The 26,412-nt window shown below is 44.5% G+C and overlaps 1 protein-coding gene across 1 annotated transcript in view; it reads left to right on the plus strand.

Moving 5' to 3' along the window:
• Positions 1 to 706: 706 nt before the first annotated feature.
• Positions 707 to 26,412, plus strand: part of mark4b (MAP/microtubule affinity-regulating kinase 4b) — a gene marked incomplete at both ends in the record, with an annotated part of 44,610 nt that continues 18,904 nt past the window's right edge. The window contains 3 exons of the mRNA XM_079224658.1: positions 707 to 754; positions 14,049 to 14,246; positions 15,145 to 15,198. Coding sequence (XP_079080784.1) covers positions 707 to 754; positions 14,049 to 14,246; positions 15,145 to 15,198 — 300 coding nt within the window. The remainder of the gene's footprint in view (positions 755 to 14,048; positions 14,247 to 15,144; positions 15,199 to 26,412) is intronic.

The following is a 26,412-nucleotide window of genomic DNA, read 5'->3' on the forward strand; positions in this document are numbered from 1 at the left end:
TTGTGTCCCCCCTCCGCACATCTCTCGGTGTCTTGAAATGCGGGCTCACACGGTCCCCGGTTCCGGTTCCGTGTCCGTGACTACTTTTTCCGTGGAAGCCGCCGTTTTAACGAATGTCACCCAGAACAATCACATTAGCTAGCTAACGGAAAACAGAAACTCCCCCTTTACCCCCACTCAACCCGTCGTGGTCGCTCAGAGCCCACGGCTGGTTTTTAAACCCTCGCCGGTCGTCTCAATGGTGAAGTTTTCTTTCCTTTCCCAACACGAGACCGATGCAGCGGACCGTCAACCGACGCCCACCGGGACTATTTCCTCCAGCGAGCCAGCCAGCGTCCCCCGGAATGGTACGAGAGCGTCTGGGGAGGATTGGGGGAAAGTGAGAGGCTAAGTGTGGGGTGGGTGGTGGGGGGGACAGTCTAGGCTGTTTTTTTTCTTCGTCCTTCAGACAGGCACGATGTGGATGTAGTTTATTTTTAGTTTGTTTTTTAACGCATCAATTTAAGCTGGACTTAACTGTGCTGCCTTCACGGACCTTGACAATGAGGATTGTATGAGAAGTGAGGCTGTTTTTTTGTGGGTGTTTTTTGTTTCTTCCGGTGTGACTGACGGACAGTCTAATCTGGGGTCAGTGTGAACACAAACCTACAGCCCACTTATTTATTCGTTTCTCTCCCACGAAGAAAAGCGCACTCAGGGACGAAACATGTCTGTACGCACGGCACTGACCGGGAACGAGCGGAACCCGGACCATGTAAGTAGACCGTTCACGATGCAGGACGTGTGTGTGTCGCCTTCAGCAGCAGGAAGAGGGAATAGGTAACCACGAGGTGTTATGGTCATAATACCTATTCACCCTCCTCCTCTTCCTCAACCCCCTGGCTCTGAGATTAGGGTGCCATGTGCAAAGAGCAGCTGCAATCAAACAAGGCAACACCGACGCGCTAATCTCCCCCCTAGCTTGTTTGGGACGGATTGCAATTGGACACAGGATGGGGGGACATGGGAGGGAGAGAGGTGGGGGAGGTTTGGGTGCCTTGGACTGGGTGCAGACCCATGTGTGTGTGTTTGTGCTACCTACAGTAATTACACGCGCACATGCAAAATGCACACATTTAATCAATGAGTTGCCTTTTGATAAAATATTCCACCTCCTCAACCTACCGGTGTCTTCAGTGTGCATGTGTGTCATCTGGCCCCCACAACAACACAGCTGATCAATAATGAATGCATCTGATGCAAGGCCACCCAAAGCTCTCCCATCCTGCCCGGCACCCACCACTCCTCCTCTTCTCTGCCACTCCATCATCTTACTTCCAGCTCTTCACCTTGTCAGCCCCTCTCCCCCATCCTCCTCCTCTCTCTCACCCCTTTAATGGCAGCTCGGTGGGCAGCCCGATATTGCAGAATCTGCTGTGTCAGGCTAGCCCTGAGTTTGCGCGCCTGCTGGTGTTTTTCTGTGTCTAGTTTTCTGAGGGTAGACATGACTTTCAATTAAATAGCCTTTTTTTCAAAGTGTTTTCACAGCCGTTCTCCTGTATGGGTTTCTTGTGAGGATGCACGCCTCTGTCTTGCCCCCCCTCCTCCCACCCACACACATATTGACAGCAGTGCAGCCGCAGGGAGAGTCCCCACCTATTTTATCTCAAGGGCACCTGGTTCACGCCTAAGCCCGTCATACCAGCCCCTCGTTTGGATCTCAGGAATACTTCCCTCCTAATTGTGTGTGTTTTTAGATGTTGGACTGTCTCTTGTGTGACATTGAAACCAGTAGTGCTGATTCACTGTTGGAAGCTCCAGGAAAACCAGCCCAACAGTGACCCCTTTTTTTCACCACAGCTGTCGCATCTGCGGTAATATTTTGGGTGGGATCGCTCTAATCAAAAAGAGGGATGTGAATGAAATACATTTTCCCATCCTGGCGCGCGTGTGCACGTTTAGCCTCCTGGTAGAGATGTTGCCGCCTTTCTTTACTCGCCTCCCCAAAGTTACAGTGAGGTGATTATTGCCTGTGGCTCTTCCCAGGACTCAGAAACACCCGCCGAGGTGGCAGAACCCACGTGGTGTTTCCACCCTCATGTTTTGTGAGCAGTTTGGACGGTTTCTGTCAGGCCACGCCCAAATGTACGACTTTTTTGTGCTTGTCGTCGAACTCTGACGTCACAGATGACGGAGCGCTTCTTTCCGACTGTAATAGCAGGATAAGTTTACAAATTGTGTGAATAGCACTTGTCGGAGTAGTTGTTGTTGTAGGACAGATGCAACACTGACATTTACTTTCACACAGGTATGAAAAGCGAGCGCAGCCGGTTGTTCCGTTTCCTCGGCCCAGGCACCGAGTTTAACGGCTGCTTTGACATTCTAATGATGGATTGAGCTCTGACGTAATTGAGATGCACACAAGTGACGTGAGCTATTCTGATCCAAGTATGTGTGTGTCTCTCTCTCTCGGTTCAAACGAGGCTAAAGTCTCACATCATTCCCTCACAAAGTCTTCACTGCTTTCCCACCGTGTCAAATCGGGTATATTTGGAGTTCAATGTAGAATTCTTGCAGGTTCTAATGTACAGCGCTGTTGGAGATTTGTAGAGGTCAGAAGAGAGACATAAAGGACTTTATATAGAAGTGGTACATACCTTTTTTAACTATACGTTTCTGGGCATGCGGTAACATGTCGGTACATGTGATGCAGTTGTATATTGGGCATTTAACGCTGAAAAGGGAATGTGGTCTTGTGACCTGCAGGACGGGGGCCATCATGCACGCAGCGTCACGCAGCCAGACTTTGAATTCCAACGTGGTAACATACAAATGATCTTGGAGGAGGACGCTCGCAGAGCTTTTTACACCGGGATGCTGGATTTGTGTGTTGGTTCTATTGGTTATTATTGTATCCTCTTGGACTACATCGCTTTCCCCATGACAGAACAAATTATGCTGGCTTTCCAGATGATATGCATCAGAGAAATACCACAATGCCCCCATCATCGTCATCGTCATCCTCACAATGCCTAATGCCAGTGTTTGTGTTTTACCTGATAAATGACAGGACCACATGCTCTGTTGCTTGAGAAAGTTGTTTTGTCCTAAAAATAACTATTCATATTAACTGCAAAATGCACAGTTGTCATGTTAAAGTAAGGCCGCTTGCTCTTTTTTTTTTTTACAAAGTACATTCCTCAAGGTAACCATTGTGACTTAGTAAACATCTATTATAAGATGAGCGTGATGATCATATTATAAGATGTGCGTGTTTTTAACATTTTTGCTGTGTGTTTCTGGAGATCTAGCGTGTTTTGTCGAGGTTATAAGAATGAGGAAGAAATCCTTTTTGAGTGAGGACATTTCGTCACTTTAAAATTCTAATGTTGACTTCCTTGGGTCAGTAGACACCAGTTGGTTTGAGTCAGTGATCCGTGTGGCGGTGAAGCTTGGAAGTTCAGAGTTGGAATATAGTCAGTGAAGATCCTTAACCAGTGCAAAAGACAAAACTATTTAGCTGTGTGTGGGTGGGTGTGTGTGTGAGTGAGATGGGTTGACGGTGTGAGTGCTTGTGCGCACATGTACAGCTGCTGTGCTCTTAAGAAAAGCATAGAAGAAGTCTTTCAGTGTACCTCCGCAGGGCAGAGTGAGCTTTTGTTTCTCCACCCCTTTCTCCTGGACGAGCCAACGATTCATGAGCTCGCTGTCCTGACTTGTTACGCGAAAAAAGCTGACGTCCACCCACCTCCGGAGGCCCCCCCCATGCAACGGCATTGGTTTCATCCCAACAAACGCTCCACAGACCCGGCAACACGAAACACAGCTCCGGGGTTCTAATCATCTCGTTCCCTGAGGCCAAGTGAACCATGTTTCATCGGTATAAAAATTAAGCGGTTTGATATTCGGTGACCTACACGGCGCAGAGTTGCTCCTCGCCAGCTTAACCCAACTGAAAGGTGGGTTTTTTGTTGTTACGAAGAAGAAGTGGGCCAGTAGCAGGGCTCCTGCCGAGGGGCCCGTGCGCAAAGGGCCCGTGCTCCCCGCAGCTCCGGCGATGCTTGCCAGTGGGCAAACGATGGTTTACTCTGACCAGGTTCAGCCGTGAAAGTATGAATCCGAAGCAGAGCAGTGCTGGGAAAAGAGCTTAAGAGATTTAACGGACCTCCCTGTAAATGGCTTGCTCAACAGCACAGCAGGGGGGAGGTTTTTAAGGGACATTTATGCGTTTACTTTCCCAGCTCAGATTAGTATACTTGCTCAAATACCGTCTTATCGCCTCTCGCCATTTTACTTGCATATATATTTTTTTATGCATTGCACTTTTCCCCAAATCGCTTTCCCATCACTCAAGTGGTCTTCTTCCTCTGAGTGAATGTAGATACGCTTCGTACATTGTGCACGCTGATCAAGTCTTTCATTATTCCAAAAAACACGTATTACTGTTACTTTTGTTTAGAAAAGGGAGTGTACTAAAGTGGGTGAATGTTTCATGTTTTTTTTTTACATTTAACAGACATTCATGACGATGTTTATTATTTAAGGTAGGCTAAGCATGATGGGATGTATTGACAATGTAAAACTCTCTGAATAAGGCATACATTTATGCTCCAACAGCGTTTTGATTGACAATCGGGCAGATTTCTCAAAATTGTGTCTTTTATTCCGTTGAATTGTTGCAGATTGACACATTTCCTGCCCACCTGCTGTTACATAATGTCTCTCTAAGTGAGCCTGTTTGGTATAAGTAGCTCTGTGTGTTTGTGTCAATAAAAAGCATTGGCCTTTTGAAGCTTCAAAACAAAGAACCAATGCAGGAGAAAGTAACGAAATCTTAATGTGTCGGTTAAACACTTAATAATTAAATAAACGTTATTGGCATTTGATACAAATGTAACTGCGACGACTTTTTTTTAATCTGCACAAATTGTTTTCCGGCCAGCTATTATGTAATTCTAGTTAAGAGGCTGGTCAGAGACCGGTGCCGAACAGGTGGTGTTTAGTGGAGATCAGGCTACCATGTGAAGAATGATGCTGTTCACAGAGCCCCTGTTACTGACGCACGCACGCACATACAACCCCCGCAGACGGACACTTTATTGCACACAGATGCACACAATCACAAAAACGAACCGTCTGACGGGTACAAAGGGATGCAGTCAGAGCGCACACAGTCGGCCCGTTGTGTGACGGGGCTCTTCAGGTGTCTGCTTACAGTCCTGTGTCTCTCCTCGAGGCCAGAGCCGCTGCCAATGCAGATAAAGCGTCTGCTCGTGCTGTTCTCTGTACTGTGTTCGCAAGACAGTTTACAATTCAACCGGGTTCACTCTATAGACTGTATATAAGGAGGGGGAGGGGCCGTTGTCATCGTGATGGCACCTATTGGTTTGTGGACTGGCGTTTTGAAGCCTCGAATTCAGAGTTTTGGCCTTCACCATCTTGTATTTTTGCAACCAGTGAACTAAAGTGACAACATTTGTACTGCAGAGGAGCGATGTAGAGTATACGGCTCTGGTAGCAACCTGTCAATCACAAGGTAGCCCCGCATACTCTGTTTTATGGTCTGTTTGACTCTAAATGGATCATAATTTACTAAATGAACCTCATGCTGTGTTTGAAGAAGACTTGAAACTAGAGATTGAGACATAAACTCATGTTTACAATGTCTACTAAGAGAATACATAAAGTGAGAAGTAGAGTCATTTTCTCATAGACTTCTATACAATCAGAGTTCTTTTTGAGAAGAAGTCACCCCCTGCTGGTCAGTAGAAAGCCACTTTGGCTTCCCTTCTCTGAACCGGAGGTTGCTGCCTGGTTCACTCACGTTAACGTTGCACTCCTAAATGCAGTTCTCCAGGGTTTATTAGAAACTCCACACTGACTATCCCGTAAAACGTCAACAGATTAACATGTTCAATAGTCGGACCAGTGCCACCAGACAGTAACACACTCTCCCAGAACACATAGCAGTCTCCAAGCTTCGCCCCTAGAGTCCCCGCACCTTCACAGCACAAACACCTCTATAACACACCATCAGCCGTCCGCACTCTTCACCCCCAAGGCCCTCTAACAGCCCACATAACATAGTTCACGCCTCCCATCTAATGCAGCCTCAGGTCTGCAGTGCCCCTCACCCCCCAGAAATATGGCCTCAGCGTGCCCGGGTACCGTAATGACCCGTGCCTCTAACCACACAGAGCAGCGCAGCGGGCAAACACCGTGGAAGCCGTGGGGCCATGTTTCATGTTGTCGACTCAAAGCTGAATGTGATAAAGACGTGCGTGTGTGTGTTGTTCTTGCCGTCACTGTTTCTGTCCATTAGCTGCTGCAGGCCGAAGCTCTGCAGAGTCCTTTAGACACAGAGCATTTTGAGTTTCCCTTCAGGGTAGAATTGGCTTTATCGAATGGGTGATGGCAGCGAGGCAGTAGTGCATCGTAGACTCTGTGTCGACTGCTGTGTCATGACTTCCTCTCACGGTGACGTCTTAAAAGCTTCCTGCAGCAGCAAATCAGCAAAACCTTCTTGGCCTGGCAATCCTGGTTTTTTCCTGGTATTTCAAACGAGATAAAGGCACATGTTCAAGTTTGGGTAAAATATCGAAACATGGAAATTCCTTGTGCGCACAGAGGATCTGCACTAACCACCCATTACATTGTATTCATCAACTACAAAGCTGGTCTGTCACCCCTCCCCCATGTGGCTTGACTTTTCAGATAAATTGCCTCAGGCACGATGAAGAACAAATAATTATCATGAGAGGTTGGGTCAGACGGAAGTGGCTGAGTGGGCAGAGGCAAAGACTGTGAGCTGGGAGATTGGTCGAAGAAGGAGTGGTTGAAGGTGCTTGCTGTATGTATGTATATATGTGGCTGTATGTATGTATATATGTGTATGTATATGTCTGTGTGTGTGTATATATATATATATATATATATATATATATATATATATATATATATATATATATATATATATATATATATATATATATATATATATATATATATATATATATATATATATATATACATATATATATATATATACGTGTATATATATATATATATATATATATATATATATATATATATATACGTATATGTGTGTGTATATACGTATATGTGTGTGTATATACGTATATGTGTGTATATATATATTATGCAGTGAAATGAGCGAGAGGAGTTGACACCAAGTTTATGAATTCATGGAAACAGGTTTTTCCGCCGCGGAGAGGATTTGGAGAGCAGAGAGAGCGAAGTGAACAAGTGGGAGGAAAGATCCAGTAAAAGTCAGGGCTCTCCACACTAGACTAGAGACTGCCTTACTTTATTCCTGGTATTATTGCCATTGTTGTTATTTGTATATAATACTAAATTGACCCAATACTGGGAACATTTTTGCACCTTTTACGGGAAACGATGGTTTCAAACCACTTCAATGACTGGTTTAGCTCGAAACCTACTGTACCTCCCCAATGGTTGCATGTGTGCACACGGTGAAGTGAGGCATTTATTACGGAAATTCCGGGCGCGCTTGCTGCGTTTCATCTGCAAAGAAAACTCTGGGATGAATGAGCTAAACCGTGGGCTGGCCCACAACAACTTTCTTGCCCCTGTCAGTCGTCATTTTAGGAATGTTGCCTCGAGCTCATCACAGCACTCATTGTGGTGAGTACAGTGTTATCCTTACTGGTAGAAATGATGAGCAAAACCACAAAAAAAGGTGTGATGTGTGCAAAGTCTCTTTCTGCACTAAAAAGAGTGGCTCCGGGTTTACAGAACAGATCATTCCAGAGAGAACGGAGAGAGAAAGCGACGTCTGGCCCACGTGGTGACTCAGCGCTCTAATCCACCGCCGCTGTTGATCTGAACGGAATAAATCTGACCCTCCGCTCAGCCCGGTCTGATGATCACAGCCCTGCAGTGAAGTGTGTGTGTGTGTGTGTGTGTGTGTGTGTGTGTGTGTGTGTGTGTGTGTGTGTGTGTGTGTGTGTGTGTGTGTGTGTGTGTGTGTGTGTGTGTGTGTGTGTGTGTGTGTGTGTGTGTGTGTGTGTGTGTGTGTGTGTGTGTGTGTGTGTGTGTGTTATCCAGTTTCCCTTTGCATACTGGAGCCAGAGGGCAAGAGGCCCGCCTTTTTAAACCCACAGTGTCGGGCAATCATATGATTATCATGTTTTTACCTGAACTGAAGGGGTTTTGAGCAAGTTTCCTGACCCGAGGGCTCAAGAAACCCTTTCCAAAGTAATGATAACATTTCAGTTTTAAGAGGAAATCAGATAAGGCTTATTTTGAGTGAAATACAAAATAGCTGTGTTATTTCTTGGCTGCTAGTGTGGATTTTTTTTCTTCTTTTCTGTAAAGAACAGAGGGTTAAAACTGAGCCTCCTGTAAGAGCAACACAATTCCGCCTGCCCCGGGGTAATGCATAGTACACGTCAGTGAGAGAAGCGCTGCCGCCAAACAGCTCTGACTCAGGTTTTAATGGTTATCGGTCGGAAAGCTGAGGAATGTTTGGCAGAAGCTGAGGAATGTCCGCTGCGCCGCTTCAGTCGTCCGCAAATCTTCTCTCATTGAAAGCCACAAGCGGCATCAGTCGTTGCGGGTTAAGAAACGTCGCCCATGTTTATTTTCTTCATCGGCCAAAGCTCGTGTTCGGTCGGTGCTGAAAATGTTCGCTTATTACAATTTATATTTTGGCTTTGTTAGGTGGCCAGAAATCAATCTTAAAATACTCTGTATATGACGGAACACATTGTCTTATACAGTCGTTTCTGTTTTCATTTTTTGCATCAGTATCGACTTAATCTGATGTATTACGTTATTCACTAAGGACAACTGATGTCCAGTATTTTCAGTGGTTAAAAACCAGTGGACGTTACTGAAAAGTCTCACAGTGCATAAGCACTCAGCACTGTGATCATTAGGATCTGTTCTGTGGAATGAAGTGCTTTGGGTAAAAGTCCAGATTGCGTTGACGCGTGACTTTCAGACGAGCCCGTCTGTCGCCCTCACTTGATGTGTTATGTTTCCGGCAGTTCCCTCTCCATCGCGGGGCCCAGCCAGGAAACGCTCGCCGGGTGCTGCGACACTCCTGCTGTCGTTCCTCTGACATCTCTGTCCCCGAGACAGGAAGTGACGCTGGCTGAGCTCGCGCAACATCCCGGTGCTCTTGACACGTGCCCTCGCCGGTTGATGGATGGGGGTTGCGTGGTCGCGTGGTTTGACATAAGTGAACCAGTCAAGTGCGCGTTATCTCTATTCAGCAGATAATATCTTTTCAGTACATGTTTGGCAGTTGACTGCAGAAAGAAGCCAGTTCCTTTTTTGTTTTCTGTTTTTTAAAAAAAAAAGAAGAAAAGCAGCCGCAGATGTGCGTTGAGCTTGTGAAGTCCACACAACATGTTGTTGAGATAACTGAGCCTCTGACTGATCCACTCGTCCTTCTCTTTTGTGTGTGTCCGTGTGTCTGTGGCCACGAGAGCCGCAGCTGCTAGAGAGAGGAAGAGGAAACTGGAGTGGCACTGTGTGTAGGGGGAGTGGAGGATGGCTCAAGGTTACGCCATTCCTGCGTCACACATCCGGTCTTTATCTCAATTCCTCCCTACCAAAACACACACCAACACGCACACACTCGGGCCAGTACAGTACATCCAGGCCGCAGCAGCAGGGCACCTCCCTCAGGGTGTGGCCCTTTGTTTAGAAACATGTTTGTGTTTGTCACGCCGCGAGTCTTGGCGTTGTGGTGGCCCCCGCCCATCCGCTGTCATTTCAAGCCACGATAAGGAGAAAATCGAATTTGTATGCAGAGATATTTATGAGTTAAGTAGCCGAACGAGCAATAATTCATACATTAATAACGTTTACAAAATAAGAAAAACTCCTACAACGGGTACAATGACTGTTAGTGATACGATAAATGGAGCTTGAAAATGATGACGTATGACTGAGAAGCAGCATGTGAGGAGACCAAAACCAAGCAAACGATTGAGGATTATTTAAAGTTTATAAAATCATGTGTGTGGAGTACAATCACTTTCAGTCCCAAGTTTTCCATTCATGCATTAATTTGCATTTCTCTTCAGCTGTACACGCCCACACCGACCAGCACAGCTGTTCTGTAGAATAAACGATGGGATGCCAGACCTGCTTGCCATCAAATAACACTAATTGTTTTGTAACGATTGTATTGTCTCCTGACGCGTAGCCCGAACGTTGTGGGTGGGCCCAACGGGTCCGGACTCGCCCACCTGGACTGGCCCGTCCTAAATTAACACATATTTCCTTCGCTTTTTTTCTTAACTATTATGATTAACATTTAGATACACAATAACGTTTTTATTACAGATGTTGGATGTTATGTTTTTTATGTTTACATTAGTGTTTTTTTAACTGAAATTGAAGCTTAAAAAGACTAGAGTGCCAGTCTTGAAACACAATTTAAAAAATGTCAAACTCATATTTGGGGCTCTTATTTTGAAGGGAGACTTAACTGACCTGTTCTTGCCTGTGGCTTGAAATATCAGCAGAAGTACAAATGTTTATCTATTTTGGTCGCACGTGATTATGATCAACATCCTGCAGACGAGTTCAGCTGTCACCTGATCTAATCAGAAAAACATTAGACTTGTGTGCAGGTATTTAAAAAAAGTGGAATAGATTCTTGGTACTTGCCGACGTAAGAGGGTAGACTAAATAACAAGCACCTCTCGCTATAATGCAATATAACTCGGCTGCACATTTTCTGTTTCACTTCAAAGACATCCTCGCATGTTTACGGTATTGTTGTCCAAACGACGTCAAGCTGTCATTCCTATTGTACCACACAAGAATTTAAAAGAACGGGCTGCCTACCGACTTTGTTTAGTCAATGCGGGAAGCTGTTTTTAGGACTGCATGTGACGGGATGCAGATGGTTTGGCCCAAAAATGTATTCATGCGTTCATGGTTTATGATAAAGTTAGATCGACTTTTTTTTCTTCTTCTTTTATAATCATGCAGCCCAGAATTCAAACTGTGAGCAAGACTTTACTTACAAATACGCTTAAAAAATTAAACGAGTGTGAAGAAGCTGTACATTGGATTGAGAAGCAACGCACTTCAAATGGCAACCAATATGAGACACAACAGTGATTTAAAACCGTTGTCGTCAGGGTAACGTCGGCCGTGTTCGCCAGTGGCAGCAGACGGGGAACAAAGAACCCCGGGCTGGCGGAGCGGAGCAAGTTGTGAGATGCTGATGCAGGACGTCGGCACAAAGAACCGATCCCCTCCAGTTTGCGAGGTGCAGCTCGTTTGCTGAATGTGCAAAACTCTCTCTCTCTCTCTCATCCATTTTCTATATCAAATGTCACCCTACATATGTAATGATGTGTAGAGCTTTCATCCCCTTCTGCTCCCCCACCCAAAATACCTCTGCTGGCCCTCCAGACCCCATCACACACACTGAGGCATCCTTTCTGAATGAAACCACGTGGTAATCAAAAGTTAGGGGGGGGGGATCGATGGGGTATGAGGGTTGGGGGATGGGCGATAGAGGGAGGCACGAAACCTTAAACTGATGTGAGGTCGCCCCGAAAATGAAGATAGCGGAGCGAGACAAAAGAGAGGGTGGGTTCTGGTTGCGGAGAGGAGAATAGAGGGAAGGGAGGCAAATTAATTTGTCTGGGGGGGATGGGATGAGCCAGGGAAGAGAAAGAAGAAGGGGTGAATAAATCATTTGGAAATGAAACATTCTCCATGTTGGCTATAGTACTATAAATGTTTTTATAGTATCTTTGTAATCCCTCAAACACTTGAAGCCTCGATGCATGCCATGAAAACTATACACATGAGTTCAGTAGAAATGGTATCCTTTTTCATTTTTTTGATGTTGCATCAATGACACGTTGCATTATATCAGTATTATTGGTGTTAAAGGTCTGAGCTGGTGCACTTTCCCATGTGTGTGTGCTGGAAAATCATTTGATCCTGTGATCTCACCACTGTGTTTACCACATTGGGTGCATTTCAAGGTGATGCAGTTTTTATCTGACTGGTGTGTGTGTGTGTGAGTGTGAGAAAGAGAGAGAGAGAGAGACAGGGTGTAGTTCTCATAGTGTGGAAATAGAAAGTCATTGTGCCGAGGGCTTGTCATGAGTTTCTCTCGGGGCTCTACATTTGCCTCTTTCTCCCGTGGAAAAAAGACCAGACTACATATTTTCATGTGTCCAAGAGGCCTAAATCTTGACATGAGCCGTAACCCCACCGGTGGCTTTGTGTCTTCACACTGGTTTCCCGGGTTGAAGGATCAGGAAGGGACGGGAAAGATTGGGAGAGTGAGGCGGGATGATGCGTTTAAGACCCTGAGAGGAATGTACCATATTTACCACATGTATCATGATGCAGGGGTTGCAATGAGATACTTTATATTGCAGTTAAATAAGCAAGGCGTTATATTTTTTCAAAACTGTCATAGTATGAAGAACACTACACTACATTCATAAAATCTGAGTAAAAAATTCCCATATTGTCCTGCACTCCTAATCCACATTGTGATGCTTTTGTGCTTTTGTTTTTATCTTGGTCTCTTCATTGATATGTTTGCCAATATCAGAATTGCGTCGCTTGGACAGATTTCTCTCATTTGTTTGGACCAGTGTTTTGAGTTTAAGTTTTTCATGCTCTTTAGCGTTTAACATTTTTATTTGGCTTAATTTGGTCCAATAGTAATAAACCAGTCAGTCTCATAATACATCAACATATCCTTTCTCATATTCATCTTGTGATAAAAGGTAGACGTTGGCAAACAAGAAACCCAGCCATTTAAAACGAGCCTCTTGTTCCTCTTATTGCTCTTCTTTCCCTCGTGTCATCTCCACTAACGGATGAGAAGTTTAAGCTAGTTTGCTTCCGTGGGATGTTTCTGTTTACGCTCGGTGCTCGGAGGAGAGCAGATGGAAGGTTAGCGTTTGATGCTTATGCTGCGAGACCTCAAAACCGTGTTAACCCAAAGGGTTCATGCCGGGTCAGAGTGTCTGTGAAGGGGTGGAGGAAACTGCATTATAATATTCTAAATATAGTATAGAACTCATGTTTTTTCTGGGGCTCCAATGAAAACTTGCTTTTGTGAAGTGAAATGTAATCACAATCTTTATCGGCTTATCGTTAATTTGTTATTCAAAGTTCACGATAATCTTTGTCCTATCACTCCAGGAAGTGTGTTTTGGAGCCACATGACCGCAGAATACAAAACAATAACATCAACAATATGTCACAGAGCTTTCATTTAATTTAATATATAGGTTATTCATGTGACATTTTAAATGTTCGGTGCAATAATTAAGTCAATTACTTTATTATATTATTTCATAAGCAGATTTAGCAGGAAAGTAGTTTCGTTGAATTTCAACAGTGTAACAGATTATAAAGTGTTTTTTGGGTTATTTTGCAAATTCTTTGGCTTTTTCTCTCTTCCAGTTCTTTTTTAAGGGGTCCTAGGGTTGGTGTGGAAGATGGAAGATATCGAGGCCTGTGTAAAGTTTTCCTCATTTCAACCGTCACTTCTCAGATTTTTCAATATTATCCTGCTGATTGTAAAGAAGGACCAACTTTTTACGCTTAGCTCCAAAGTCAGACCCTGCGGATGCACGTGGGAGTCCAGGGCGGCTCGATGTGCTGCCGTCACCTCACCTCACGCCATACCGACACGGCAATGCACGTTTGACACCGGCGACCTCTTAGCCGCACCTGAATGCGAGGAATGCGGACTAAGGGGGGTCAGATGAGATTCATAGGTGTGCCACCCCCTGGTTGCTATCGTTTTCCCACCTCTGGGTGTCTGGTACCAGGCTGCAGTCACATGACTACAGGAGCACAGTCAAGGTCACATGGTGTTCGTTGGTCGTTTTGATGTTGTATGGCTATGTGGAGGGTGTTGCCTTTCTTTCACTCATTCATCATCTGTTTATATATGTTAACTCTTCAGGTAGTCTTGAGGTTTAGGGTCTTGAATGCAACAATAATGGCAAACTTCTAATGTCTCAGTTATACTACCGGCTCACCTGCATCTCTCTCTCTCTCTCCCCCCTCAGCATACCTCCCTGTCGGTCAGCCGCTCGGAGAAGGGCACCGGCTGGTCGAGTCGCTCGCTCGGAGCCCGATGCCGCAACTCCATCGCCTTGTGCTCGGACGAGCAGCCGCACATCGGAAACTACCGGCTGCTCAAAACCATCGGCAAGGGCAACTTCGCCAAGGTCAAGCTGGCACGCCACATACTGACTGGCAGAGAGGTGCGTTTCAGAGACGTCGGGGGCGTCTGTAGAAACCCATGCATGCTGGGGATTGATGAGGCTGAGGAGTTGAAGCTTGGGTGAACTAACAGGGTTGGAGAGCCAGAACAGAACCCTGTGACTTAGCCCACAGATAGAATTTTTAAAGGGCCGGTCCACCGAGTTCAGAGCACCCGTCTGTTAGCTTTCACTGTACAGCCAGACAAAACGATCTAGTCTCACAGCACAGTAAAGTCTTTCAACACTCTTGAGTCTTTCTCCTCAGAAAAACTCTGGCCTACATTAACTGAGGTGATCAGTCTCAGCAGAAACTCGATCATGTGAGAGTTATTGTTTTCCTCCCATATAAAAGCAGGAGACGTCATATATATGGTGGTTTACAGCGTCAGTTGGACGCTGACCGGGCCACCACATGTTGTTAAGCCTCTTATCGAGCTCTGTCGGTTTGTTTAGTGGATTTCAGCTTCTGTTTTCCTCACAAACGCGCTGCGTTTTGAATTCCAGATGCTCTCGTCCCGCGCACATTGGTCAGGACATTTGCAAATTTAATTAGTTCATAATTAATAAAATTGAAACTGAAGCGATCAGCAGCTAATTTGATAAATGAAGCATTTAAAGCCAGTTTGAAGTTATTTTCTGAAAATTTAAATAATTGAGTAGATCAGGAGATTAATTGATAAAACAATTTGAGTTGCTTCAACATTCAGTAAATAAAAGAAAAATGACAACCTTTTGAAGAGCAAAATGCATTCTAGCACCACGAATTAATACCTCTTCATTTTTGTTTTGCGATTGACTTCAGCCAGGTTTGTTGCAACAAATGAGACGTTTTTTTGAGTGTGGAAGTGTTTCCTGTGTGGTTTGTGTTAATCTCTTTTTCTGTCGTTTCCCCTCTCAGGTTGCAATAAAGATCATCGATAAAACGCAACTCAACCCAACCAGCCTGCAGAAGGTGAGTGAAAAGTGTGGATGTTTGTGTGTGAAGATGAAACGCGTAGAGGAGTTCATGCAGCCATCACAGGACCATTACACACACACGCACACACACAGATGTTTTGGAAAGCCGTGGCTGCGTACATCAAACTCCTATGTTGATCCCTTTTGAGCAGATAATTAGCATCTTTTGATATATTCTTTACCGTTTAGGTGCCATGTAACATGAGTCAGTCGTCGCGTTTGTGTTGTGCCGCTAACAAACAGCTCAGCGGCTTTCCACGTGTTGTTTGGCCTCGGGCCGTAACTCCCTGATGATCCTTGCGTGCAGCAGTCATCTGAACTTTGACCTTTTTGGTTGTTATGTGGAACTTAGTGTCGGGGGAAGCCGCTGCTGGCTGCAGGTCAAGAGCAGGAAAAAACTCTCCGTCAGTTCATGAGCTTTTGTTGAGCTGTCAATTTTTTTGTATTTATTTTGTAAAAAAACTGTATAATTTCACACCGACATTTCAATAACCTGCTGAAGCATTGAGTTCTGCTTTGTGTCAGTATAAGCTACAAAAAACGTACTTGGCGGGTGTGGCCACACACTTTTTGACAAATAATCGCAGGTCTCAATTACACACCGGGTAACCTTTTGTCAATAAGGATATGTTGCACATTGTTCGACCGGTTCTCCACGATTCAATTGTTAACTTTTTTTAAACCACGAACACCAAATATAATTCATTCAGAATAAAAAGTGGTGACTCCCTGCCCTGTTTTAAAAACGATCGTAAAGTCAGAATGTTTGGCCAGCCCCGGGTATGTTTCATGCATTTGAACCCAAGTCGTGGGCTTTGTCACGTGGAGTCAAGTGCTCCTGACTGACATAAAAAGTATTTTCTCTTCTTCCTGCACCGACACGTTGGGGATGCTTGTTTTTCGTTACCTCGCTGGCTACAAAGGAAAAGTGTCGCCCACCTTTCTTTCTTTCGTTTTCGCCCTTTTTTCCTTTTCGGTCGGACAGAACAGACATAAAGCGCGGATAAAGCGATCAGTTGTGTTGCTACACCGAGGGCCGTTAATAGTCTCAGAGCTAGATGAAGTGAATAACGCGTAATTAATATTACTATTATGTTACTCGATGCCTAGTTTTTCTACGAGTAATATTAATGCTGTTTGATAGTATTTCCCACCTGTCCCAAATGGAGTCCTGTTGAGTTCAGTGGTTGCAGGTTAAGGTAACCAACATTTGTCCACTGGAACTAACTAGGTCATTAAGTAATGTACGTCACTGTCTGCTTGTTTAGGGTCATGTATTAACTACACGTGTTGCACTCATGGCTCTAATGAGATTAAGCTCTCCTTGTGTTGGAACTTGGCCGTGTGCGTGCGTGCATGTTAATTGAGAGCGATCTATTGCAACAAAATGGGTGAGAAACCGCTTCAGGCTCGCATTCTGTGTTCAAGCAGTTAAAGTTAAAGTTTTTTTCCCTCATCTTGCTTAGTAAAATATTTTCTTTTCCTGCTGTCAGTGCAGGTTGAGCTCTCTGATAGTTGCGGGAAAGAGTAAATCTTGCATCCTTCACTGGAGAAGAGTTTTAACCATACTTTGATGATCATGGATGTAATATTGTGAATCACAGTTATTTTGGCCAGTATAAAAGTGGCATTACATTTACATATCGTCCCATGCCGAGTTGCAGCTGACTGAACTTTAATTTCCATCATTGATTAAACTCTACTGATTGTTACGCCTCTGCGCTGGAGGCGTTATTTGTTTCGGGTTGTCCAAACTCGACTGATTTAGAATTTGGTGGTCAAAGGTCACTGTGACCTGGTGAAACACGCGTTTGGCCATAACTCAAGAAGGAATGTGCTCATTATGAGAATGTCACACAAATATCGAACAGGATCAAATGATAAAGTGAGGATATTGGTTGTTAACTGCAACATGGCTGGTTGGTGAGGCAATTGATCTCATAATAGTTTTGTCTATGAAAAATGAAGCTCCTCACATTTTCTGGAGTCTTCAAATTACTTGTTTTTCCTAGCCAACAATCCAAAATCCATAGTTTAACAGTTAACAAAAACACTGAAAATAAGAAAATCACTTCTGTGTTAAGAAGCTGCTTCCTGCAAAAGTCTTACGTTTTTGTTTTAGAACTGACTCCAACAACTAATTGGTTTAATTGATTTCTAATTTGTACCCTTTTAGGACCTTTTTATGTGCTGTATGCTTTTTTCTTTTCTTTTTTTTCTCCTCTACGTCGTCTTTGCTCTTGAACCTGGTGTGTAGTAGTTTGTGTTCTCACAGCTCATACAGGTCACTCTTTATTCAGTTGCTGTCCAAACTGTGGCCTTGTCTGATTGTGAGTCTTCTTTATCAGCACCGTCACTGCGACACATACACAATGTTGCATCACGGAGATCGATACTGACTCATACGCACACAGCCGGCCTATTGATGGACACTCTGCTGGTTAGCTAACCGGTTCGGGCCGAGGCTCTGATTCTATTGATGACACAGAGTTGGGTTATTGATGGTGTCTGGCTCTGTGCGATAGCTGTCCACCTGGCCTAGATAGCACTCTGATGCTCTGACTGTTCACTTCAATGCTAAATGGAAAAAGAACAGAAAAAAAGACAACATGCTTTGTTTGATGAATCTGGACACGCACACACCATGCAGCTAAATATGTAGTTTCTCTCATTCTGTCAACGACCCATTCCTTTACAGTTCTCTGCTTGTCGAAATGTCGTAAATATGAGAATAAACAGATTCAGATCAACAGAACCTGCATACTAAACTTCTAACATCGAACATAATCAAAATTGACAATTACAAATATCACAGCCCCTTAAGGTGTTCTCTGTTGTGAGAAAAGAAACACAGGAAGATCAGGAAGTGACTGACTATTTTGGTTCCAGCTGTAAAAAAAAAAGTCCAGATCTAAACCTTTTAGGTAACCGCAGTTCTGGTGTAACACATCACAACCCAGTACGGACTCTTTAGGTAATAGAAACGGTGCACTCATGGCAACGGATGGAAGGGTTCATTCCCAAAAGGCTCTGTCACTTTTGAGACGGCCATCGACTGAAGTTTATTCATCTCAGACATCCACTTTAACTCTTTAAGTCATAAAACTACTTTTTTTGGACTGACTTTTCATCTTTTATGAAATGTTCAGCAGTTTTGTCTTACAAAAGCGACCGTTCACATTCTGTCCGAGTTTTATTATCGCCACCGCCTGACAAACTACTCTCTCTCTCTGTGTGTGTGTGTGTGTGTGTGTGTGTGTGTGTGTGTGTGTGTGTGTGTGTGTGTGTGTGTGTGTGTGTGTGTGTGTGTGTGTGTGTGTGTGTGTGTGTGTGTGTGTGTGTACGTTTTTTTTCTGCTGTGGGAACACACAGACTCGTTGTGTTGTTCACCTTATTTGCCCTCTGTTCCAACAGTGAGATGCTTCTTAATGAACTAGCTCTTCAGATCTTTAAGCTCAGGCCTTGGTCTTTAACGAGGTGTGTGTGTGTTTTGCAGCAGAGTGGTAGTGGTCCAGTGCTGCATAGCGCAGCGCTGCCGGTCGCGTCATGTCAGCATTATCGTAGTCCGTGTAGGACACGCCGCATGCTGCCAGGTGACACTGTTCCTTTGTCTGTCTGTCACTGCACACCCTGCTTTCCCTTTCTCTATAATCCATAATGTTTAATTGTATTACACGCATCAATTTCACTCTTATTTTTTTGATCATTCAATCCATTGTTGTGTCTAAAAAAAAAAAGTCTGTCAATATTATGGCTGCCTATTTATGAGTGAATTCATTATATGTACTTGTTTTTAGTGTGTAAAAAGTCTTTAAATGGCGTTTTTTTTTTTTTTTATGACAAACAGTTCCAAACCCCCAAATATTCAACTTTAATTGGATATACATCTGAGAAAAACAACGAATGCTCTTATGTTATAAGCTGGAACAGTAGATGTTTGCCAATGTTCCTCCATATTAACTCAAACTTAATTGGAAAGCAAAACAGCTGCCAGTTAATTCTCTAGTGTCGAGTAAAAAAAGCTAAAACATGCGATTTGTCCTCCCTTTGAGCTGTTTTAATGACTGCGCTATGCAATAGATTGAAACTGAGATGTATTTGCTGATTAAATGACGGTGGCTTTGACCCACTGAATCACTCTGGATCAGTTATTCACACATGAGGCTTTGGATGAGCGTGTATTTGTCCAACATCAATCAGACCTTTTGTCTTCCATGGGAGATTGGCTTATTTGCTCCAGTGTACCCTCATGGAAATATCCATAATTAGCATTTTCACAAAAGATGTAATATTCACAGTTCACGGTTGAAAATAGAAGCACACAGTGGCTCTAATTTTCCCTCTTGGTCCCTGGTTCTTTACACTCTGTTACGCCTCAGTCTATCTTCTGCCTGGATTGTAGATTTATGCCCCATTTCTCCCCCTCTCTCCCTCCTCACTCTTCCCATCTTATTTTCTCTTCAGCAACTCTTTATTCGGTTCCCTCCGCATTCCACTTCTCTCTCCTCAAGCGTCGTGTTGCGTTAGTAGCTCTACTGTAACCACAGCTGTACACGCCATCGTCTGCAGCGCTACAGTTTGTCTCCTCACACGATGTCAGGGCCGTGAGGACAAGTTTCTAGAGAGCAGCCAGTGCTGCTTCGCCCGGCCACAATAGGCTGTTTGACGAGTGCAGACGGTGCAGCGGCCCCACCAAACGCCGCAGTGCTACTTTAATGCCGTGTTCACACCGGACGCGACGCGAATTTGCGGCACCGCGTCCACCGCGGAAGTTTACTCGCGCGAGTAGAAAGAGGGTGTTCACACCAAACGCGAATTCGCGGCGCGACCAAAGGGGCGTGGCTTAGCTCTGTTGCTTGCCTCTGTGAGAGACAAGCGACGAAGCTTTCATTTCCGCTATCGACCATGGAATAAATAACCACTAGTACTGCTTTATACTTGTTGTGGAAGTCCCAAACATGTCGGAACATGAAACGCCCTCGTATTTGGGTTCATAACATCATCCGTAGTCGCACATAGCTCGGTGAATTTCACCGACTCCTCCAGGAACTGCGTCTCGCGTATCTCCGTAAAACGATACCGATTATGCCATCCACCATGGAAATAACCACCAGTTCTGCTTTATACTTGTTGTGTAAACTCCACATATGTCGGAACATCAAACTCCATGGTGTCTGGGTTCATAATTGTATCCGTAGTCCCACAACAGCGTCTCAATGAAGCCGCTGTCATCGCTGGTTCAGGCGGAGCAGCAGCAGTTTCATTCAGAAACGGGGAGACGGCGGTGGTGACGGGCGGAGCTTCTCAACGCTGATTGGCTGCCGCAACTTTGCGTCACGCGATTTCTCCGCCAGAGTTGGGAGAATTCAACTCACGCAAATTCGCGCCGCGTCCTTCGCTTTGTTCGCCCCAGGTCAAACGTTCTGTTCGCACCGCCTCCAATGCGTCTATCTCGCCGCAAATTCGCAAATTCGCGCCGCAGCGCGTCTGTGGATTGACTTTACATGTAAACTGGTCGCGCCGCAAATTCGCGTCGCATCCGGTGTGAACACGGCATAAGAACGGGAGAAAACTGCGGAGGGCCCTCTTATGCCTTGCACAAAAGTGAAGTGTGTGTGTTGCGACAGTGACTGGGCCACAAACTAATGTGAAGTGGGTTGTGTCCCTCGCCCAGGCCCCCTCGGTCAGGAGCCGAATTCCAGACAGTCAAACAAAAGGGGCGGCCGGGGGAGGGAGGGGTTGGTATGATGGAGACCTTTGAACAGGAGCAGGGACCCTGAGAAAGACGAGATACAGAGCCGAACTGAAGAGAACAGACTGTGTGTGTGTGTGTGTGTGTGTGTGTGTGTGTGTGTGTGTGTGTGTGTGTGTGTGTGTGTGTGTGTGTGTGTGTGTGTGTGTGTGTGTGGGCTTATGTGCATGATAACCGGCGGATAAAACTCCCAGCCCGACACGGTCTCCGCTCTGCCTTTTGTGTGCACGTGTAATGCCATTATCTGCGTTGCTTTTGTGTGCGGCGCGATGTCCCCCGCGTGGGCGTCTGCGCTACGATCCCATTGTTGTCGCCGTATGCGTTGCTTGTTGTTGTTGTTGTTGTTGTTGTTGTGGTGCCTGCATGCAAAAGAGAGTAATTAAAAGATAAAGGAACAACAGGGCGGACAGAGCGGGAGCAGAAGGCTTTCCCACAAGCGCGTCTTCAAAGCAACAAAAAAATGATTTGAAGAAGAGAAGCGCAGCACGACAACAGCTGTACAACTATATTTAACTCCTCGTTTAATCAAGCTGAGTCAGGCTCAGTACGATCTTGGTCAAATGGGCCTCGCATTAAACTCCAGCGCCTCCTCATCAATGATTCAGCTCCTCTCGATCGACGGGCCCCCGGGAGCTCCAATGACCGCAGTGCATTACGGGGGTGGAAGGGGGCAGGAGGTGTTCTTATCGCGGGCATTTTTTATTGGGATGATGTAGAGGGGCAGCTCTCCCAGCAACAGGCAACAAAGGGAGAAGCAAGGTCAAAAGTCTATTCAGATGTTCCCCAGCGACTAGAAAAAAAGAGCGAGGGCACATCCCTGAGTGATGTTGCTCATTAGAGCCCCGAAGCATTCGGCCGGACACTGGCAGTTTGGTTCATTGTTTTAATACACACGCCTGAAATGTCTCCGGCAGAAGTGGTTTACCTTATCCATTCCAATTGCCAAGTGTTTGTCTGGATAGATTTTACGATGAGGTATTAATAGGGTAAATCATTTCCTAGTACAACCTAAACTATATTTATTGACTTATTTGTGTGCTTATTGTGATTCATTCTTTGTTGGGGATGAAACCTAAAAGTGGGACATGCCATACATCTCATAGGTCTCGCCTATAAAAGACTGATGCATAGTTGAGCGTTGGATTTTCACCCGTAGACAGCACCACCTTTTTTTTCCCACTTTTCGTGCTATAGTTTATATATAAAGTATCATTGGGAATTTTTACTACGACGACACTACTGCCGTGCATTAATTAATAGTGGAGAAATATTTTAGTTCTGAATTTGTTCCATTTATGAAAATTTATTGCACACGTAAGTTTTTTGCAGAATACTGGAGATATTTGGAAAATAAACATCTTTAATTTCAACAATCTCTACCGGCATCAGAAACATGTAAGAAAAAACACTTCCCGTCCAAACCGACCAGTCTCCATGTGATGTCGGTATATAGCTGCCCTGAGGCGTTGTATTTTTAACTTATACATGAAGCCTCTGTAACTCCCACGTAGCTTCTTAATCCACAAGTGTTATTTTGGTTTTTAGGCTATCATTACCGGTTTAATCCTACCAGAACAACACTCAGCAGCTACAGTGCCAACGTTTGATCACACCACACAAAAGACACACCAGCAGGGGGCGACAAGTCAGATTGTATAGGAGTCTATGAGAAAATTATTTATTATTTATTACCTCAGTAAACGTGAGTTTATGTCTCAATCTCTAGTTTTAAGTCTTCTTTAATACAGCATGATATTCATTTAGTAAATTATGGTCAATTTAAAGTAAAGCAGACTTTAAAGCAGAGTATGCTTTAGGGCGGGGCTACCTTGTGATTGACAGGTCGCTTCCATAGACGTATGCGGCGTCTCTCCCCCGCAGTCCAAATATGTTAGCTTCCCTTCTCAGGTTGCAGAAAACCAATATGGTGGCTGCCAAAATCAAAGATGACGACCGTCCAAAATGGCGAACTCAAAGCTTCAAAACAGCAAACCGCAAACCAATGACGCCACGACAACTACGTCCACTTCCTGTTTACAGTCTATGGTGTTGAACGTTTTACAAATGCTTCATTTTTACTTGTTGAGCGTAGGCACTGACACTCAAAATATTATCTACATGGGTTTTTATTGCTATTTAGAAAGAGGAATGAGGACGGTGGGGGGCTTCGGGTAAGTAGTGTGACAAGACTACCGCAGTCGGACTATATTGTACTAATTAGCTTTGCAGTAAGTAGTTGCCATAAACTGACTGAAGTGGTGCAAAGTGTTTCATCTCAACCACAGTCCGTATTTAACGTCTTTCATTCAGAGTTTACAGACACACACACAGTTATTCACAGTAGGTACTCTGCCGTGGGAGTAGAGAGAAGAGAGGCCCGTGTGGTCATTCGTCCCTAACATTCTGTCGTTCTTTGTTTTTCAATCCCCCCACCAGACACAGTATTTTTCTGATAAGAGGAAGTGTGTTTCACACACACAGAGTAGAGTGCTGCAGTGTTTTGCCGTGCGGTAGAGATGTGATGGGGCTGGCTGTTTTTAAATGTTTCAGCTCAGCAAGCAATATCAATTCCTCATTTCAACATTGCTGTGTTCCCCTCTCTCTCTCTCTCTCTCTCTCTCTCTCTCTCTCTCTCTCTCTCTCTCTCTCTCTCTCTCTCTCTCTCTCTCTCTCTCTCTCTCTCTTTTTCTCTCTCTCTCTCTCTTTTCTCTCTCTCTCTCTCTCTCTCTCTCTGTCTGTCTACCCCCCTTGAAGAAAAAATACGGATACACAGACTGGATGAAAAGGTCAAAGGTTCGACAGACTGGCAGACCAGACACATGAATCAAACCCACGCGGCAGAACTCAGAGTGAGAAAGAGAAAAGGAGAGAAAGAACTCGACAGTCGGTCATTAAGTTGCTTTCGTGGTAGAAAAGCAGTGAGAGCTCCGACTTGGCAGTTGATTAATAATATCCATGGCAAAGAGAGATGGGGATGTAAATGCTCAGAGGTTGATTAATTCTGCCTGAAAGGAGGGAAGGAGAAGGAGAAGGAGAAGAAGAAACAACTTGTGTGTATTAGGTGGTTGGTAAATGTTCATATTTTGTCCAGAAGAGTAAAAAAAGAGCACATAATAGTGTTAAACACATTAAAGGGAAAACTCTCCATCTTTTTACGTAAATGTTAACTTAAGCAATAAACTCCTCACTGCTTCCCCTTTTTAAAGCTACTCATAACTCACTAAAACCCCAAATGGGTTTGGCATGGCAACTGTGACGCGGGGGTCCATCGCCATGGGAGATAACCAGGAGAGGCGAGGGTGAACATAATAAGACCAGAGTGTCGTTGTTCTGCTGGATCAGCGAACAAATGCTGCATTCGGACGCAATGGAGGGGGAAAATCTGACATCTGTGAATTTTTTTTTTAACCTGTGAAATGTACTTAAAAGTCTGATAGACGTTATTACAACATGACGCAGTATGAGCTGAGGATGTGACTCAACACAGTTGTGGCCAGCTACTGAGGTTTCTGGTCCTTAAAAGTCCAACATGTTCTGTTGCGTTATACCATATCCCAAATGTTCCCAGCTATTGTACAACATCGAGAAATCTATTATGAATCAAGGCTGTGGAGAGGAGGAGATCTCTGGGTAATTCTGCACCTGGAAAAAAAACCTTGTGAACGATGAACACTGAAGGAGGATCCTAACTGGGAGAAGCTGCCACGCTACTTCACAAACCGCCAAGCTTATTATCTTAGATAACTTATTGTGCGTTTTTAGTCTCTTTTTCAGCCACACGCCATTTCGGAAACAATTACCAGTGGGAGGGAGAGAGAGATGTACAGGAGGGGGAGGCGAGGCTCAGCCGATAATTCTTCTTAAAGCTCAGATGAACAGCTGATGCACTTAATTCAATTACACACACTCCCAGTGGACCTGTGTGTGTTTATGACGCCGCAGCGTCCCATTTTAAGAGCACCGAGGAGAACATCTGACAGAGACGAGTAGAAGCGGATGTTTCAAACGCGTCCCCGTATGTCCTCATGTGGGAATGCTCCTCCGACAAAAACACAGTTCGGGTAAAAAAAAATAAAAAAACTCTGCGGCTGTGCATGTCTGCTTTTTTATGTGAGGAGTTAATAGAGATCAGTATATGGCTGCAGCCAACCATTATTCTCATAATTAATTATTTTCCCAGGGGCCATCGTGTGGTCTTGTTTTTGTCCGACCAACGGTTCAAAACACTTTTAGTTTACAAGGATATAAAGCTGAGAACATTAACAATTCATGAACAATAAGAATCAATTAAATAGTTAAGATCAAATGTATTGATTTTAAAATTAAGACATCTTGCAACAGTCTACTATGTGTATTTGTTTATTTGACAGTATTTTGTAGAAGTTAGTGACTCTGTTAATAATAATATTCAGAGTAAGACGATATTCCAGATTTGATGTGACAGTTTGTTTAGAATATTTCAAACGTACTTTATTCCCGATTAATACATGTGCGATATGCCAATATTTTCGAAGAGTTGGAGGAGCATTCTTTGGAGCATGCATCTCTATTGAGGTTTCTTTTTTTAACGGTGATTTGCGTCCTGCGGCCTGTTAAAGGTCCACTCTGTGGGTTGTACGGTAGTTACACGCAAACCCACTACCAACAGTTTGCAGAGATGCAAAAAGCCCATTTTTCTGGCCGGGGGAGGGCGTGTGTGCACAGGCGCGTACACACATTCATCGCATCGGGCGACTGTGAAGTTATGTCCTCGTGAAAGTGTTGTAACTTCACCACGAGAAAGAAAACTCTGATTCTCCTTTTTAAAGAAGATTGATTAGCGAGTGCGTTTTCTCACGGAAGGATCTTTGCCCGGTCACACTCGCCGGCTGCCATGTCTGAAATGTGACGGAATCAGTTCAGTATGAATGTGAGCTCTCGGTCTGCACGAGTAGGATGAATAAAGGTTTCATGTCAGGTTATCTTAGTTAAATGTGTGGTCTGCACTTGTCCTAGTTTCGACATGTAAATCTCAACAGACGGAGGAAACCTGGTTCATCGTTCCACACACGGCGGCTATGCGGTGTGACGTAACGCGGCGTGATATGTGGCGGCTGTTGAGCTCCTCTATCCGAGGCCTGGTGCATTCAGGGACGCAGTGAGGCGGGAAACGCACCGAAAGCCCATTTAATCACATTCGGCTGATTCTGGATCAGTACCTCATGCAACCTCCACTTCAAAAGCACTCAAACTATCCCTTTATGGTCACAGAACAAAGAACTGTAATATTTAATCTCATAAGCACCGTGAGCTGGTTGTAAGATTCTACTGTCGTACATGAAACATGAAAGATGGGGGATTGTATCTGGTTTTATGTTATACTACCAGCGATGGAGAGGGGGGAGTGTGTCTCCCAGGGCAGCTGAGTGTCAGCTCCAAAAATGAAGGCATCAGTGCATTCCTGCTTTTGTGTTTGTC

This window comes from Taurulus bubalis (assembly GCF_910589615.1).
Source record: "Taurulus bubalis genome assembly, chromosome: 10".
Classification (NCBI taxonomy): Eukaryota; Metazoa; Chordata; class Actinopteri; order Perciformes; family Cottidae; genus Taurulus; species Taurulus bubalis.